This window comes from Chelonia mydas, chromosome 4 (genome assembly GCF_015237465.2).
Source record: "Chelonia mydas isolate rCheMyd1 chromosome 4, rCheMyd1.pri.v2, whole genome shotgun sequence".
NCBI classification, from domain to species: domain Eukaryota; kingdom Metazoa; phylum Chordata; order Testudines; family Cheloniidae; genus Chelonia; species Chelonia mydas.
The window spans coordinates 28,564,789-28,583,802 of record NC_057852.1 but is presented as its reverse complement, the minus strand read 5'-3'; the positions used below and the strand labels follow the sequence as shown (position 1 = coordinate 28,583,802).

General features: G+C 45.5%; 1 protein-coding gene and 1 long non-coding RNA gene across 4 annotated transcripts in view; one reads left to right on the top strand and one right to left on the bottom strand.

Annotated features, from left to right (window-relative positions):
* Positions 1-12,633, top strand: part of LOC102932219 (alcohol dehydrogenase 1) — a 32,310-nt gene extending 19,677 nt beyond the window's left edge. The window contains exons 3-9 of the mRNA XM_027825464.3: positions 424-562; positions 8,928-9,015; positions 9,607-9,826; positions 10,628-10,891; positions 11,237-11,372; positions 11,853-11,991; positions 12,498-12,633. Coding sequence (XP_027681265.2) covers positions 424-562; positions 8,928-9,015; positions 9,607-9,826; positions 10,628-10,891; positions 11,237-11,372; positions 11,853-11,991; positions 12,498-12,528 — 1,017 coding nt within the window. The 3' untranslated portion in view covers positions 12,529-12,633. The remainder of the gene's footprint in view (positions 1-423; positions 563-8,927; positions 9,016-9,606; positions 9,827-10,627; positions 10,892-11,236; positions 11,373-11,852; positions 11,992-12,497) is intronic.
* Positions 558-13,581, bottom strand: LOC114020243. 3 transcript variants are annotated; one of them, XR_005225085.2, is made up of 5 exons: positions 13,316-13,581; positions 9,580-13,198; positions 4,372-4,493; positions 3,795-3,900; positions 558-1,356 (listed from the first exon to the last, which is right to left on the bottom strand). It is a non-coding gene; the product is annotated as an uncharacterized LOC114020243 (long non-coding RNA). The 3 variants fall into 3 exon arrangements; XR_005225086.2 differs by having other exon boundaries at positions 13,320-13,581; XR_005225088.2 differs by having other exon boundaries at positions 13,412-13,581.
* Positions 13,582-19,014: the final 5,433 nt, after the last annotated feature.

Below are 19,014 nucleotides of genomic sequence, written 5' to 3'. Positions count from 1 at the left end.
CTTACTACTCCGATGAACTCATATTGAATTATACAGGCTATTTAAAACTGCTGTGTTGGTTCCAAAATATTAGCGAGACAAGCTGGGTGAGGTAATATCTTCTGTTGGACCAACTTCTGTTGGTGAAAGAGACAAGCTTTCAAGCTACACGGACCAGAAAAAGAGTAAACATTTACGGAAGAGTCTTGTGTGGCAGATGACAAAGGCCATAACTTGCTGTGCAAAAACACTAAAAGTTATGATTTCTGTCATGAGTCATGGCTGTGATAAATAAGCAGTCTTAGGGATCATGTCTTAGGTTTATTATGGTTATACTCACTTCTCTGAATACAAAATACATCTTCACTTCTATATCATATCACACAGGTAAAATCTGAAAAATTAGTTCCTTACATATTGAAATATTCTTTGCTTTCCCTGCAGATTTTGGCAACAGGGATCTGTCGCTCGGATGACCATGTTATTAGTGGTGCATTTGCTGTGCCTTTTCCCGTAATTCTTGGCCATGAAGCAGCTGGTGTTGTAGAGAGCGTTGGAGAAGGGGTGACTTATGTGAAACCAGGTATAAGAAAGCATTAAGCACTAACCAATGATAAGTAGTTCTCACTGAGCATTCACACGCCCTGCTCCAATATCAAAGACACTCACATGTATGAACTCCTTTATTGCAGAGGAAACAAGTAGTCCAACATTCAACTTTCACAGGGCCTCATCAAGGATATTTTGGAGGAGAAATATGTTGTTTAAGTCTTTCTTGCTATACTCCCAAATGATCTTTCCTATTTCAAAAATGTTTGCCTGTTCACGTCTAGTTTTATGTGACTGTGAAGTGCTCCCCGTTCCCCAGCATTCAAAAGAGGTGCTTATTTGTATTTCACTCAAAGGGAACCAAATGTGAGCTACCATTTTGAGTTCAGATCCTCATTAGGGTTTCCGTTCAGCAAGGAATTTTAACATGTGCCTACCTTTGTGCATACAAATAATGCCATTTACGTCAGTGTGACTATTTTGTTAGGCATGTGCTCAAATACCTTGCTCAATCAGGGCCCAGGTCATCAGACTTTGATGGTACTGAAATTCACACTTTATTTCACACTTAGTATTAAGTGACACTAGCACAGAAAGTGTCTTAATTCATGTACTTAATTCATCTTCCAGACAAAAGATTTAGTTCCTGTGCCTGTTCTCTCACAGAATACCATTTCATTGTTTATTATTTCTTTCACCATATTCTCTGTGCCATAGAGCTGGTAAATATAAAACCCGAGGAGGAGGTTCTCATCTTCCTCTGTACACTGTAAGATGGGACACCAACGCTTGTACTCTTTTCCCAGTGACTCTGAACTGTGAGGAGGGCTGCGCGGAGTATTTAAGATAAAATATTAAATGAACCAGATCAGTATCTGAATCTTGAACTGAATCCAAACCATTTTTTAAAGATTAAAATATTTACTTACTCCCCTCCCCCCATGTCTCTGTACCTCCTGGCTATCCTGGCAATTGAAGTGCTTCAGTAATGCAAAAGCATCTATTCTATTCTTATTGGAATTAGAAAGGACAGGAAATCTTCTGAGAGAGCTTATTCCCATCAGATTTCCAGATCAAATTGCTTTGGATAAGCTTCAGATAAGCATGCAAACTGTTGGACAAGTTTTGGCTGTAAAGAAACACGTTTTCTTTTCTCCTTTTCTTTTGAGCTTGGCATAGAGTGTGTGACAATCGTTTGGTCCAGAGAATTCATATAAACATAATACTTTGAATTCTAACTACCACGTGATTTCAGTGGAGTCCTAGGCTGTACCTTTGGGCAAATCATCAGAACAACTTTTTACTTTGGAATTCTGTTGATGCTTTGGGCACACAGACCTGTGGGGTGGACTGTGAGACAAAGGAAGAAAGGAAAGTGTCTGTGCTAACTGAAGTTCAGAGGGCAGCTGGCAATGAGATCTATCAATCTCCTATTCCATCAGGTTGTAACAACAAAAACTGGCAAGTTTCTTTCAGCAGTCTTATTACTAAGTCCAGGTCACAGTTATCTAAAACTGGTTGCTTTCTGCCGTCTCCAGCTTCTAATTCCCTATGATTTCTTTCCCTAGATCAGCGTTTCTCAAATGCGGCCACCGCGGGCTTTTCTTGTGGCCACAGCCTCCTGGGCAGTGACTGGGGGGGAAAGCAGCTGCCCTCCTGTTGGTTGCTGGGACTGCCAGCAGGGGTTGGCCCCTGCCCCCCTCTGGAGACACCTGGGGCACAGCCCTGGAGGAGCAGGCGGGCTGTGAGTTCCCCCACCTTCCCAGGGGTGGTGGGGCTCGGGCTTCAGCCTTGGGATGATTGGGTGGCAGGCTCCGGCCACAGGGCTTCAGGCTCCTTCCTGGTGCCCCATCCCTCAGGCTTCAGGCTCTGGCTCCCCACTGCCTCCCCCCTCATCGCACCTGGACCTTGCTGCCTATACATCCACCTCCCCATCCAGGGCTTAATTTGTCACCAGGCTTGCTGGGGTTGAGTAAGTCTGCTGTGAAAAGTGTTAATATCCCTTTTCACAGCAGAGAGACTTGTTAGCTAGCTGGGAGGCTGTGAAACGTGATATTAACAAACGTACAAAAATAACTTTTCACAGCAGCAGACTTACGAGCTAGCAATAAATAAATTACAAGGATTTGGATGTGCATATTTATTTGTTTCTCTTCAAGTTAATTAAGTGTTTTAGGAAAAACTGTCAGAGCGACCACCAGCAAGAGCTGGTGGCCGTACTCTGAGGCCATCAAAAAATTTGTCGTGAGAACCCCTGCCCTAGGTAATCTGGCACTAGAAAGCCCTGACAGCCTCCATTTAAAGTTAGGTATTATGCGGCATGTGTTTATCCAAATGATCCTCTGAAATCTGTTGACGTTTGCCCATTGAGACTGGGCTAGGAAAGGTAGCCGCGGTCTTCCAAAATCCATCGTTCTGTGGGGGGGGCAAGTTTTTATTCTTTTGTCAGACACTGCAGTAAAATAGTGTCTAATCCTAATGTTATTTGCTAGAGTTCTATTGTGTATTTCTCCACCAATGAGCTAGATTTGTGTTAGTTTAGTAAAGAATATTAGCAGATTTTTTAAGAATTACCATGCCACTCCTTGTCAGCAATTCAGGTACAGGTTCTGACCTGACTTTGCCAGTACTGTGGTAGTTGCAATTGCATTAAGAATTTAAGGTTTTATTCTGCAGAGTGTCTCACATTTCTTTAGTACGAAGGTATGATTATAACTAAGGTCCAAACTTGCCCATATCATTGCTTCCATAACCAGGATTCCTAGAATACCATTTTAAAGTAAATTCATAGCACAGGGTTTTCTTCATTGTTAAAGGCAAATTTGTGCACCAGTCTGAAGCTGTTGAATTGTAATGACATGACACAGAGACCCTTTCATCAACTATCTCTGTTGTTCAAGGGAACGTTTACTGAGATGGGAAAGAGAAAACCAAGAATTCAGATCCTCATGTAATTAACTACCCTTATTGGTGACTAAGACCATGAGCTCCTAACCTACCAGACAGTTAAGAAAGACCTGCTGAACATTTTAAAGTATTGAAGGCAAATTTGTGGGTCAATCTGAAGCTGCTGAATTTTAATTTGATTGATCAGAAAGACAAACAGATGTCCTCATCAAATATCCCTGAAGCATAATAGAAGGTTCCCTGAGCTGGAAAAAGAAGAAACCAGACGTTCTAATCTACATGTAATTAACTACCCTTATTATGGTTCTATGGTAGCATAGTTAAGGTGATATTAAGAACTTTAATTTTGATAAGGATACATTTGTGACTATCTTCTGTTCTTGAATACGTTTCAGTAAAATGAAAACTGTTGTCGAAGCTGAGTTTCATCTTGGATTGTTTGTACTGGTTGTTGAATTTGAAGTTCTGAAAAATGTATAATAAGATGTTAAAATGGGTGTCTGGGCATTTCTTTCTGGGAGTGTCTTCACTTTCTACAGTGGTCTGTTAGCTTTCTTCCTTTGTGCTGTGGGTGGTTTGTTTTTTTCCTTTGTAAGCATATTACATAACTACAAGAAAATTTAACAGGCCTATAAAGTTTGTTTTGTCAAATCAGACTGTAATCAAATAGTCTGTTCCCTTTCTGTGGAATTTAAAAACTGCGTACATAATGGGCTGTAGAAATATCCCTCATCAATTCTCAAAGGTACTATAAATGATTAATATCTTTATACAGAGATAGCTCAACAACAATACATCAGAATTAAGGTTGGCAAAAGCAGAGCTGCTGGAAAAGATGGTAACATTTGATTATATTAAAAGTAGCCCATTTAAAAATGCCTTCGCTACAATTTTAAGGCATTAGGTTTTTATATGTTAAAAATTCCAGAGACATACATGTAGATTTTTCCCTGTTCGTGTACGCTGGAGCGTGTCTGCAGACATCTCCGCAAAATAGCAGATGCTCCTGTGTTTTGAATCTTCAAATTAAACTCTCGTAGCAGGTTCCATGGTATAGACTAGAAACATGAAAAATATTTGAATTTCATACCTCCATAGGTGCTAAAAATTAATTCTTCTTTGGAAATTGAATGACAGCTGCTCACAAAGATTAGTGAACATTTTAAGATGTAAAAGTACAATTCATGTTAATGATTAGATCAGGAAGTATGGCAATAAAACTTGCCACACATCCGCTGTGCATTTCATGTTCTTGGGCAGGCTAACGTCTCATATGGACCCATATATATCTGATACATTTTAAAGGCTTCCTTCTGACAAAAGTGGCATGATGATGCAACATTTGCTGTCTCTAGCAGCTGCGAATCAATTAGCTCCTCTAGAGATAGTGCCTTTCCTCCTGACTTACTGGAAAGGCAGCCAATAGTGTCCAGAATGGTTTTTCTTCAATAATGCCACAGTAAGCTTTAAGATATTCTTTGCTGATGTTTGCCCAAGAACTTTTGACTTAAACAAAATATGAGAGTGAATTGTTTGGTTGCTAATTGAGATTGTCTGGTAAATATATATATTTAGTGGAGATAAACTGTAAATAAATGAATTGGCTTAAATACTCAAAAGCTGGTGCAGAAAGGATGAGTGATTAAATGATCTAAAGAAGTTTGCCTTAAGAGTGTTTGGTAAAGGAAGAGGTTGATTACCTTTTGAAATTTTGGAGTATACTGCCATGTGTCTGGACAAAATAATGACACAAACTAAAGACGGAACAGTAAATGGGTAGGGAATGTTATAGAAAGGCTATCTAAAGGGAGTATTAGTCTAGGGACCGATCTGTGTTGGTATGTTCATCTTGGTTCCATCAACTCCCTGGACATTGGGTGGTAGTGATGGGCAAATAGTCCATTAATCTGATATGTATAACAGTTGGATGTGGAGGGCCTAGTAAAGGGGAAATAGCTGTACTTCCAAAATTTGGCATTTCATAGAATCATAGAACTGGAAGGGACCTCATGAGGTTTTGTAGTCCAGTCCCCTGCACTCAAGGCAGGACTAAGTATTATCTAGACCACCCCTGACAGGTGTTTGTCCAACCTGCTCTTTAAAATCTCCAATGACGGAGATTCCACAACCTCCCTAGGCAATTTATTCCAGTGCTTAACCATCCTGACAGGAAGTTTTTCCTATTGTCCAACCTAAACCGCCCTGGATGCAATTTAAGCCCATTGCTTCTTGTCCTATCCTCAGAGGTTAATGAAAACATGTTTTTCTTCCTCCTTCTTGTAACAACCTTTTATGTGCTTGGAAACTGTTAACATGTCCCCTCTCAGTCTTCTCTTCTCCAGACTAAACAAACCCAATTTTTTCAATCCTCCTTCATAGGTCGTTATTTTCTAAACCTTTAATCATTTTTGTTTCTCTTACTGGACTTTTTCCAATTTGTCCATATCTTTCCCAAAATGTAGCACCCAAAACAGGACACAATACTCTAGTTGAGGCCTAATCAGCGCGGAGTAGAGCGGAAGAATTACTTCTCGCCTTTTGCTTACAACACTCCTGCTAATACATCCCAGAATGATGTTCGCTTTTTTTGCAACAGGGTTACACTGTTGACTCTCATTTAGCTTGTGAGCCACTATGACCCCCAGATCCCTTTCTGCAATACTCCTTCCTAGGCAGTCATTTCCTGTTTTGTATGTGTGCAACTAATTTGTATGTTTATATGTATCCAGAGCCATCCCTTGGGTATGGCGAATCGGGGCGACCGCCCTGGGCCCCACGCTTTGATAAAAACATGAGGGGGACGGGGAGGTGAGGGGGCGGCGGCCTGGCGCACCACTGCTGCTCCTGGACTGCAGCTCCAGGGCAGCCTGGGACCAGCTGCCTGGGACTGCCCGAGCAGCGGCTGGCCCCGGGGCCGCCCGAGCTGCGGCCGGTGCCCAGCTGCTCCATGCTTCCATGAAAGACTTGCAGGCTTAATTATTATCCTAAGTAATTTGATATCATTCATGTAAAACTGGCCCATGTTTAAAATATCAAATTTATCTTTATTTTTGGTTGTCTTTTGAATAGCCTTGGTGCAGCTTGTGAATTAATGAACGATGGCACCACTCGGTTTACCTGCAAAGGAAAACAGATTCATCAATTTGCTAGTACAAGCACCTTCACTGAATATACAGTGGTGCACGAGACATCAGTTGCCAAAATTGATGCAGTTGCTCCTCCGGAAAAAGTGTGTCTGATCGGCTGTGGATTTTCCACTGGTTATGGAAAAGGCGAGCAGCAGGCAGGTGGGAGAGGGGTGAGGAGGCGAGCAGGCGGGTGAGGTGAGGAGGCGAGTGGCGGCCACCGGCAGCCCCCCTACCAGCGGCTCCCTCTCAGCGCCTCCTGCCTGCCGTGGATCAGATGTTTCGCAGCGTCAGGAGGCGATGGGGGCAGGGAGGGGAGAAAAGCGAGGGTGCAGCGCACTCGGGGGGGCGGGGGTGGAAAGAGGCAGGGTGGGAAGAGGTGGGGCTGGGATGAAATGGGGGGGAAGAAGCAGGGTGGGGTGGGGCCTTGGGGGAAGGGGTGGAGTGGGGGCAGGACCTGTGCGGAGCTGGGGGGAGCACCCCTGGGAGCATCCAATGAAGTGAGCTGTAGCTCACGAAAGCTCATGCTCAAATTAATTTGTTAGTCTCTAAGGTGCCACAAGTACTCCTTTTCTTTTTGCGAATACAGACTAACACGGCTGCTACTCTGAAACCTGGCAGATTAGAAACTCGGTGCCTATGTCCCAGGCCCTGCACCCCCGCCAGGGACGGCCCTGTATGTATGCATGGTATATTATCCAACCCTGATTACCATCTGTCCCAGAGCTTCAGAGAACATCCAAAAGGCCTGTTGCCCCCATCTATTCTTGGGCCGCAAAAATGGTGGTCCAGTTGATATTATTATAATATTTATAAAATACCAACATCGTACTAGGTTCTGTACATTCTATAGGTATGAAGACCAGGTTCCTGCCACGAAGAATTTACAGACTATACACAAAGAAATAATGCAAGAAGGAGATGAGGATGGGACATAAATCAATGTGTTTTGAGCACTGAAGTTCTGCACGTCTTGTGAGCCTTACTGTTTTTTAAAAAGAAGAGTTTACAGCATCTGGCTTGCTAACTCCTTAATGAGGAGAGACTAGAAGCTTATGTAGGAAGTGCTTGAAGCAGGGACTGGAGGGAAGAAATCATTTTGGGTTAGGGAGAATGGGTTTCAAATGTAGTGGACTGCATGGGAGAAGGCAGGGAGAATCAAAGAGCTGGTAAACTCACTCAGGTGCAAATTCTCCTCCTGTGATCTTCTGGGGAGTTGTTTAGCTGTCTGCATCCCCATGTTGCAGCAGCAGGACTAGATATGGGACAGAGACTCAAGACACAAGGGTAACAGTCAATGAATTCTTCATTTCCTGTTAATGCAGGTCTTTTGTATGGAGTTAAAAAAGAACCTATAAGGCCTATTTAATTTAGCACCTCTAAGCCCCCACACCAGTAGTTCTCAACCTTTTCCATACCATGACTCATGTTACAACAGAATGTAGTGGTTGCGTTTTGGAGTTAAACAGTTTTGGGAGGGAATTAATAACGAGCTTCATCTGATGACAAAATGCGGCTTCCTGGATATCCCTTAACATGTGTATTTAGTGGTCCAGTAAAGAGTTTTCATTTTTAACAAAACAACAAATTAATTTTTTTTATTGTTAGCAGCTAGACTTTATATTGCCCATTATTGGATATGTGACTCCTCCTCTGGAATTTTGGTATAGTAAAATATGGACTGTCTTTGTAATGGAAAAGCTTTCACACCATGTATGTCCACAAGAGAAGAGACACAAAGAGGATAGATATTTAGAAAAGTGGTCACCCTTCCTAGTGTACTCAGAGGAGGAGGGCTCGCCAGCCAGAATCTTTAGCCAGATTCTTTACTTGTTTAGCATCAATATTCAATGTGTGATGTATGTTAATGTTCTATTCTAACTTTGCCTTAATAAAAAGGTTTTCGAAAAAAAGTTTCATGATCGCCCTACTATCTATTGGTAAATTAAATTCACGCTCCACGCTAACAGTCCCCCTCCCTCCGCCCCGTGAGAAAGGGGAAATGTGGTAGATTATGAACAGGCAACAAAGCTTTGTCACATACCATGTATCCAGCACATCCACAGCAGCTGATAGATACCATCTGTTTGAATTTCCTAATGTTTTTTGTGTTGGAATTCCCAGTCAGAACTTGGTACTAATATATTTTGCAGTGAATTTTGAGTCTTGGAGAGCAAAAACATTTAAGTACTTACTAGCTACTCTGTTTGTTTGAAATGGTTGTGGTGAGAACTCAAGTCTGCACTGTACTCTTCCTGCACATGTTTGTGTAATAACTGTACCCGCTACAATCTTTTACTTGTGTGCTCTTCGGTGCTCTCTATCTGCTTGACTGAAATTTTCATAACTGCTCTGCTCTATTTCTAGGAGACAAAGTCATCCCGCTCTTTGTTCCACAGTGTGGAGAGTGTAGCTCTTGCATAAGCTCCAAAGGCAATCTGTGCACTAAAAATGAGTGAGTTTCATTGATTATTATTATTAAGGCTATGATTTAGTCACGGGTACTTTTAATACAAGTCATGGATAGGTCATGGGCAATAAACAAAAAGTCACGCCCCTGACCTGTCCATGACTTGTACTAAAAATACCTGTGACTAAATCTTAGGTGCTGGCTGGGGCACTCCCACAGGTGTTGCTGCTCCTGGGCCAGGGGTGGGGGGGAGGTGCTCTGGGACTCCGCTGCTGCTGGGGGGTAGGAGATGGGGGGGAAGCTCCAGGCCCATGCTGCTGCTGTTGGGGGTAAGGAGCGGCCTGGGGCCCCACTGCCGCTGCTGCTCCAGGCGGGGGGGCGGCCTGAGGCCCCACCGACACTGTTGGGGGGCGGTGGCCTGGTGCGTCACTACTGCTCCTGGACCGCAGCTCCAGGGCAGCCTGGGACCAGCTGCCTGGGGCCACCCGAGCAGCAGCCGGTGCCCAGCTGCTCCATGCTTCCATGAAAGACTTGCAGCCTTAATTATTATCCTAAGTAATTTGATATCATTCATGTAAAACTGGCCCATGTTTAAAATATCGAATTTACTTTTATTTTTGGTTGTCTTTTGAATAGCCTTGGTGCAGCTTGTGGATTAATGAACGATGGCACCACTAGGTTTACCTGCAAAGGAAAACAGATTCATCAATTTGCTAGTACAAGCACCTTCACTGAATATACAGTGGTGCACGAGACATCAGTTGCCAAAATTGATGCAGTTGCTCCTCCGGAAAAAGTGTGTCTGATTGGCTGTGGATTTTCCACTGGTTATGGGGCTGCCCTCAATAGTGCCAAGGTGAGGATTAGCATGTGCATTTAAAGGACAAACTCTGTTGTTGGGATAGTGCTGATTATTTGTATAGTCCAGTAAAGAGGGCATCAGCCTGAGAGTCAGGAGAACTGGCTTTGCGGCTGACATGCTGTTTAGCACTTTGAGTTCTACAGATGAAAAGCTATATACAAAAGCCAAGTATTATTATCATATGTAGGGTTTTCTCTGTTTGTTAGTTTTTATTTATCTATCTATCTTATGGCTCATTTTTAGGAGTAAATAATCTTGCATTTTCTGAATTACAAAAAGGTTTCCTTTAATTTATATTAAATAAATAAAGGCCTTCTATGAAATCATTGGTTCCCTGTAAGCACGGAGTTCTTCGGGGCTCGACAGTTTTCTGTGGCAACAGCTTTCATGCTGCAAAATTGGCCCAGTTCAGGTTTCTTTTCTGGCTATATTTAATGAAAACTAGAGAGAGGCTCCAACCAAAGCCATGGATGTGAAGAGCTCCAAAGTTTACATGGAGGGTTACGAATCCAAATCCACATGAGTATCTGATTTTACAGCTGGCCTCATCTCTAGAACAGGCTGAGCCCAAAGAAACCTATTCTCCAACATGTGCTTTGGTAGGTTTTATCCAGTTGTAATCCAGTAATGGGAACCTTTACTTTGAATAGCAAAAATGCTTTCATCCAATTGACAAGTGTTGTATCCAATACAAGCAGAGCCTAAAATGAAAAGATTTACAGGATAACTCATGCAGTGGAATCACTATATATCACTTGGATTCTAAGAGAATCTGATGTTTTTATGATTATGCAGGTGGAACGTGGTTCTACCTGTGCCGTCTTCGGTCTGGGAGGAGTTGGCCTCTCCGTTGTCATGGGCTGTAAAGCCGCTGGTGCTTCCCGGATCATTGGGGTTGACATCAACAAGGGCAAATTTGCCAAGGCTAAAGAGTTAGGAGCCACCGAATGCATCAACCCTCAGGACTTCACAAAGCCCATTGAAGATGTTCTGATGGAGCTGACTGGTGGTAATGGTGTGGACTATTCCTTTGAAGTCATTGGACGCACTGATACCATGGTATGTGACCAAAAGATGTAAGATGATGATGTAGTGCAAAATTAATCAGCTTCGAGTCGCTTATCTAGTGTCCTATGCTGGCCGTATTCAACTAGGAGGCAGTTTATGGCATGTAACTCCACTGATCTCTACTGAAATTAATTGAGTTACACTAATATAAAACTGGTATAACTGAGTGGAGGATTGCATTCTTTCCCAAGGCAGCAGCATTGGGGTTCACCCCCAATCCAGCAACTTTTGTCCCTCCTTGACTCAAGATGGCAGATGGATGGATACGGGCCACAATATTTATTTTACTTCTCATTGGGAATGTCCACTTAAGATGATTTCATTGTCTTAAATCAGACAGCTGCCCTGGCATCCTGCCACCAGAACTACGGAACGAGTGTGATTGTAGGAGTGCCTCCGACAGCATCACAGATCTCCTACAATCCTATGCTGCTCTTCACTGGCCGCACCTGGAAGGGGTCTGTTTTTGGAGGTATTGACATGAGAACAACTGGCTAAACTCTTTTGTGTGCTTGTGAAATTCACAGATTCTGAGCACTGTTCTGTTGATCAGGGACATTGTTGCAACATTAAGCAGTTATGTAATGGTCACAGGATGAGAGATATGAAGGATCCAAGGGCCCCAGGAGATGATGGGGGTACCAGTTACTGTCATGGTAAAGCTTGCTTCATCCAGCCTAATTTAGCGCCCCCCCCCCAGAACCTATTTGGAGTGACCCAGGTTAAAATGAATATGTGAGAATGTGGGGCTGCTGATGTATTACTATAGCTCTTTGGCAACCTGCTCTGTAAGGAATCACTTCCATTTTAAGATATTAACTTTTTGTTTGCACATGGCATTCCATGAGTAAATGTACATTGACAAGTCCCAACAAAGTCTCAATTGATGCACTGCTCTGATTATTTCGGTGGCAGTACATTGATAGATAATGTACAATCTTCTGTCTTTCAGGCTGGAAGAGCAAAGATTCTGTCCCAAAACTAGTTGCAGACTATATGGGGAAAAAATTCAACCTGGATGCCTTAATAACCCACACTTTGCCTTTCGATAAAATCAATGAAGGATTTGAACTACTGCGGGCAGGAAAGAGGTGACTTATTTATTTATTCATCTTGTAAATACCATTTCCATGAAAGGTAGCAGCACTGAACTGTAAAGTCAAAAGACAAGACAAAGTGTGAATTTTGACAGGCATTTTCAGAAAGAGGTAAGGTTCAGCTGAGCAGTTATTAAATTGTTTTTTATAGGACAACCCTGTTGTTGTTAAATGCTGACATATCTTAATTGGTGAGCAGTGAAATACAACCATAACAGCTAGAGACTGAAGAACAAGTGAGAGGTCTGTCCCAGTGGGATGTGCCCCACAGTCTGGGAAAGCATGTAGTGTAGAACCAGCAGAAACTGGATTTCAGTAGTCTAGTTGAATGTTTACATGGTAGGATAATATACATTCCTGACATGAAAGCAAGAGGACTGCATCTCAGGATTTCATTAGGGAGGTCTACAATAATGACAGAACAGTTCCCCTTAAAGGAAGCAACATATTCAGAATAAGGTTCCAAACATCAGTCATTAACCTGACTTTTTCTATTTCAGTATCCGCACTGTCCTACTAATAGCTGAGTAATGGACGGAGTCCTACAATCTTTCCAAGTTTATTCAAATATGAATGCCAACAACCACATGAGCCCAGAGCTTTGGAAATTAATTAAAGCAGTTAAATTAAAATTTGCATCTCATCTTTTAGCATTATTACAACGGAAAACATAGCCTTAACTGATGAAGTCCTTGATCTGTATCACCCACAAATGGGATTGGCAGAAGCAACTGTGAGGTTTTAATGCTCTAGAATTACATAAATCTAGCTAAATAGAGTTAAAAACATAACTTTTCCTAACTGAGCATTCAAAATTAAAAAAAAAAAAAAAAACCATAACACACTAGAGATTGTGACTTTTACTTTCTAATAGGCTCAACCACCTACCACATTTCCAAACCAGCTTGAGGTAAAATAACCAAGAAGCCATTTCAGACAAGAACAAAACCAAAAAATTTTTGAACTCTCACTATATAAAAGCAACATGGGGCCAGGGGACCAGATTTTTTAGGTTACTAATAAGCTTTCATGAAGTGAGCTGTAGCTCACAAATACAGACTAACACAGCTGCTACTCTGAAACCTATTATGCAGGTTCCTAAAGGCACATGCATTGCTGGGGGCAAAGAATGTCTGTACATGTATCTCTGAAGTAAAACAGTGCAGCACAAGAAAGAGCCTCTCCCCCCCGGCCAGGATACCTGAAAGAAATTGGAACAAGAATCTGATTATTGACCAGTGAAAGGCAGGAGCAGCAGTCTTAAATACAATATAGCCACCATAATGCAATTGCTTGACTAGTGCAGTAAGACACATACATACAAGCTATACTTTGATATGTCGGAAACGGCAGCACCCCCTTCCGTCCATCCTATATCTATATATAAATACCACACAAGTTAGCTCTGCTCTACTTGTAGTAACTCCGCCCAGGGGAGACTCCGCCGCCAGTACAGCCTTGCCCGGGGGGAGCGAAAGGTACCGTCTCTGACCGTTCCGAGGCCCGGCAGCCGGACACGCGCCGCTCCAGCCTCTTCCCTGCTCCCGATGCTTGGAGCAGCCGCCGCTCTCCCGCGCGGGGGCCGCTTCCTGCCCCGCCCGCGCCTCCCCATTGGCTGGGAAGGCGCCCAATGGGACGCTGTACCCAAATGCGCATGCGCCGCCGCACCAGATGAGTGCCGAGGCCGCGGGTCACGGAGCCAAGCACTGCACGGACCCAGAACAAAAAGAGAACGGCGCCTGCGCCCCCGCCCGCCAAAGAAAGCGGACTGTGACCTGAGCGAGAAAGCAGCGCGCAGCCGCAGAGGGGGCAGAGGCCTGGAGGCCAGCAACAACCGAGCGTCTGTCACCGAGGCGGACAAGGGTAACGCGCCGGGTGCGCGTGGCACAGAAGACAAGTGGGAAGGTGCTTTATTACACCCCCAGAGCAGGGCTCCTCCGGGGACCAGCACTTGCACCCTCCCATTCCCCTGGGTCAGGAGGCGCCTGACCACCACCACCCCTGCTCTTAGCATGAGGAAGTCTTGCTGCGGAGCCGCTCCCTGACACCCACCCCCAAGCCTCTAGTTACACGCAAGATTAGATACACACACCCACTACAGGGCCACTGAACACTTTCCCAAATAAACAGTACAAAGTGGCTTGTAAGATTCAACTTGGGACCAGCACTTGGCTTAACCACAGGCGCTGAGCTGACAGCACATGAGAATACATTTATTAACAAAGAACAGAGTTTGGAAACAAGGCATTACCGAAACCACCAAAATCATAACACGCTTTCTAGACACAAACTAGCAGGTTAACCTCCTGGCTGAAGACGTTTCTCTCACCCAAAGTCTGCTGCAGCATTTTCAAGCGAGGCTGCCTGTGACCCACGCTGTCTATTCGCTTGCCAGGTGCAGGGGTGTCTTCCATGCCTTCTGTATATACCCCCGACGTTCATTGGCTTTACTCCAAGGCAGGATTATCCCCTAGGGCTTGTTTTTGCCTGTGTGCTCCTTTTCTGTAGAGTTCACGTCTCTTTATTACATAGACTTTGTATGTAAACAGGCATGCATTCTGTTATTTTACAATGCTACATTTACATCCCAACAGAGACGTACACCTTTCAGAGTTTAAACACATTTTTTCAGTATATATACACACACACACACACAACTCCTTACATGGTATCTATGTAACATTTCACCACAATATTAATGACTAGTGTGTCCCCAGCATTCAGGTGAGACCTCACCTGAGATGCTTTGGGAGAACTAGAATGTTCATAGCAAACTTAGGAGGTTTCTGTAACCCCTCTGTACCCCCCTTGCCAGTTGCCATGAACATATTCTTGTGTCACAGACACCAGACCGGTGGCAATGAGTCAATGCGGGGATTTGTGGCTAGCCACCAAGCCCTTTCTTAACCCATCAAACAAGTAACCCCCTGGTCTCAGGAGGTGGGATGCGGCAGCCCTGGGATGGCTCTGTGTTGTAACCAGAAGGCAGGCCAAACTGAACGCCCAGGCAATGCAAAGGAGGTAAGCTACATGTTGCGATAGAACTGCTTGGCCTGTGACATAAGCAGATAGGTCACTTGTCAAAAATCCAAATACATTTCTATTTTGCCCTGGTACGAATTACAGAGGTACCTTCTGGGGTCAGTAACTGGAATGCTAGTATCCAAAACAAGGAGAATGAAAGGTACAGAACAAGTTACTCCTGAAGGCATTCTGCACCAAAAGAATAAAAATTCTGTACACAATATTTTAAAATTCTGCTCAATTCTGCAAATTTTATTTGTCAAATGTGGAGACTCCAGCATGGCATTGGGGAGCACAGGCCACTGGCTTCATAGAGGTGGGAGATCACTGTGCAGCTCCCCCCGGGACTCAGTGGTGAGGCTGCACCCAATCCTGACACAGTGCAAGGACAGGGCCTGGCCCAGAAACAGCCCAGGGCTCTACCCCACCTTGCTAAGTGCACCAGCTGTGGGCAGGCAGGCTCAGCAAGGCAGGATCCAAGTCTAAAGGGACTTGGGGGGGGGGAATCCAGGTGTGGGTTGAGAGGGTTCTAGGTGGGGCAATCTGGGTACAGGCGGCTCAGTGGGGGATCCGGCTGCTGGGCGGGGAGGGGTTGCGGACCTGGATGTACAGGGGCTTGTTGGAGGGTTCTGGGTGCAATGGTAATGGGACTCTGTGGGGTTGGGGGGTGTCCAAGTGAACGTGGTTGGGGCTCAGCGGAAGGGGGGTCTGATAGAGCTCGGAAGGGGCGTGGGGGAGGTCTGAGTGTGGGGGGATCAGTGGAGGGGTGCAGATGCTGGGTAAGTGGGGCTCGTCAGGGAGGTTCTGGGTGCGGGGGGGTGAGGCTTGGCAGGAGGGTCTGGGTATGAGAGGGTCTGGATGCACAGAGTTGGGCAGATGGGGGAGCAGCTCCCTCTACAGTGATCCCTCCCCCTGCAGCTGAAGAGCAATGGGTGCAGGAAGTGGGGGGGGGGGAATGTGCGTGCGGCACTTCCTGCAGTTGGGGGAGAAATCTGGGGGTGGGTCTCACATGACCCCAGATACCATGGAGGGGAAGAGGAAGTCCCATGCTCCCCAGCCCAGATGGGACTAGCAGCTGAGCCCGGCACATGGTAGGAGCTATCAGCCAGGTCTTCCCCAGTCCCGCCCCCTGCCCCACAGTGATTTACCTCTCTGCCGGGGAACATGCTGCTGGGGAAGGTTGCATGACCGCTCTTGTGGCTTCCTTATCAAAGAGTCATTTTTCTGTGGGGAAGCAAAGAAATTTGTGAGGAACATAAATTCTGTGCACATGCAGTGGTGCAGAATTTCCCCAGGAGTAACAAGTGGAAGAATTGGAACCAACGGATGGGCTGGATTTTAGTGATGTGAAGAGTTTTATAACTTGTAAAATCATCCTAGAAATACACAACCTCCCCTGCAACGTGGGGTGCCTCACAATTGTTGCTGTGGCTCCCAAGCAGGGCCACTCACAAACAGCCAAACAACTTGCAGGTCACACCCTGAACATCTTTGTATCGCCACGGCCCTGGTCCAGCAATTCTGACCCCGGCAGCCTGTTAGCAAACACCGGCCACTCTTTGGCTTCCGGCAGCCTCCATTACTATGTGCGTGGTGATCCCAACGCACTCCTGGTCTTCCCCACAGAAATATCTGTCCTGTACTGTCCAAATATATTCGGTCCATTGCCTCTGTGCGGGCATCGAGCTACAACACCTTAAATGGAGTTCCCCACAAAATTCACAACGCTGGATGAATTGTGATTAAGGAACAAAAGAAGTTTATTTAACTACAACAAGAGATTTTTAAAAAAGTACAAGTTATAGTCAGAAATGATTACAAGACAAACATAAAACGCTTCCTACTTCTCAACTTAAACTAGACATGGTTCAAGATGAAATTCTTACCACAGATTTTCTATAGCATTGCTGACCAAATTACAGGGCAGGATCTGCTCCCGACGTCCAATGGCTGTTTTCTTTTTGTCAGCTTAGGTGAAAGAGAGAGATGGACAAGAAGAGAAAATTTGGGATGTTTTTGCCCCTGTTTTACAGCTCAGTCACACTTTGGAAATCATGTTCCTGAGCGTGACCCCTGGTTAAAATCTCTTTCCAGCTGAGAGCAAGGAGACACAGAGTTTGGTGGGAGAAAGGTTTCATACTGTTGTTTGCTAACATCAGATCTGTGTGTTCCTGCCCTGCTTCCTTGTCAAAGAATGACTGCTTGATCAGGGCCAGATTAACTCTCCTGTGGGCCTGGGGCTATTTGATTTTGTGGGGTCCCTGGGGGTTTTGAGTGGGGGAGTGGGCTCAGGGCTGGGGCAGCTCCTGGGGTACCCAGCCACTGGGACCTGCGGAGCCAGTGCTGGGGGCAGCACACAGAGATTCCCTGAACGTCCCTCGTCTAGGTTCTGTAGGGGCACATTGGCGAGCCAGCGCTCACAGCTCCAGCCCTGGGTTGGGGGGGGGGGGCGCCTAGGATCGGGGACCAGTGTCCGGCCCACGGCATGGAGACTTGCCGCATGCCGGATGAAAAGAAGTAGTGGGCCGCATCCAGCCGGCAGGCCTGCGGGGCCCCGGACTGCAGCCCCTAAAGCCCCTGCATTAATCCGGCACAGCACTTGATAGGTGATGACACCTGCCTGGGGTATCAGCTTGTCTTTTGCTTTTGAGAAACAGGTTTGCCCACTCTCCAGACATATCCGGTAAACACATAGTATTGATTTTGGCTTAGGTTCATAACTTGACATATAATGTTGCTACATACATTTTACCGTGATATTATTGACCAGCAAGGTTTACTTCTCACATGGTACCCCCAAGCAGGCGTATTTTGTACAAAGATTTTTACAATCGTGCATCGGGTGTGAATACAGGGGTGTCTTCTGTCACAGTATCTTATTGAACTTTTCTTCCTGTATTATGCCATTATTGACTTTCCTCAATAAACCTGACTGCTATTGGTTATTTGAGCTCTTCTATATATTTCATAACAAACCAAAGCAGAGCCAAGCACTCAACGCTATAATTTATCAACACTGCCCACCGGCCACGTCGGTGGTTAATTACAGGTGGGCTCCTTCTTTAAAAAGCTCATCGTGGATAAGACCAGACCCTGGTGCCTCTTCAAGAAGCCGGCCACCCGGGACATTGGCCTTAAATGGTTGGTACATTCGCTGCTGAAGTAAACCCGGTCTTTGCTCCTCCTCACCCCCTTGCCCTTAAATAAGGGCCGCCCTCTCCTCTGGCGTGTGACACCGCTTTGCCTGGAAGGAGATATGCCTTGGTCTCGGCGTTTCTCTTCGTGCAGAATTATTTCTGTGAATTAAAAAACGCCCCCAAAACTATGGAAACGCCGACAGGGTTCCGAACACGTCGTGACAATTCAGCAAAGCGCCCGGGTCCCTGAACGGCTCGTGGAGAGACCCGGCTATACGGCGGTGGGTGATGCTCCGATTAGAGCCCCGTGAAACTAGAATGACCCAATGGGGAGAGACAGGGTGGGGGATATCCAGTCTGAAGTGGCGTCGGTGGGGTTACGCAGAAGGAATCAAAAGCAGAATCCAGCCCAGAGGCAAACAGCTGCTGGGCTTTCTGAGGGAGCGATGCCTCACTGCACCCTTGAACCCTTTCTGCTCTAATGACTCCAGCAGTAGTACCATCCAGGCGGGCTGTGCTCGTCTGGTGATGTGACTCCTACTCCCCGGGAACGTAGGGTGCTGATCTGAGAGCAGCAATGAGAGAGAAGGCGCTGAAGGGGGGGAGGGCAGCGACAGCCAGGAGCCAGCGCAGCTGGGCCGCTTGGGATCATTGTTGTGTGGGGTACGGTAGCGCCGACCAAAATCAGGGCCCGCATATGGCATGGGCATGATTAGCAGTATTATGATAGCACATAGAAGCCCAAAACCAAGGAGGAGACCCTATGACGTGCCCATTATCAGCAGCACATTACAGTAGCACCTTGGAGGAGCGGCGGGCCGTTATGAAGCACACCTTAGCAGCAGCACTACAATAG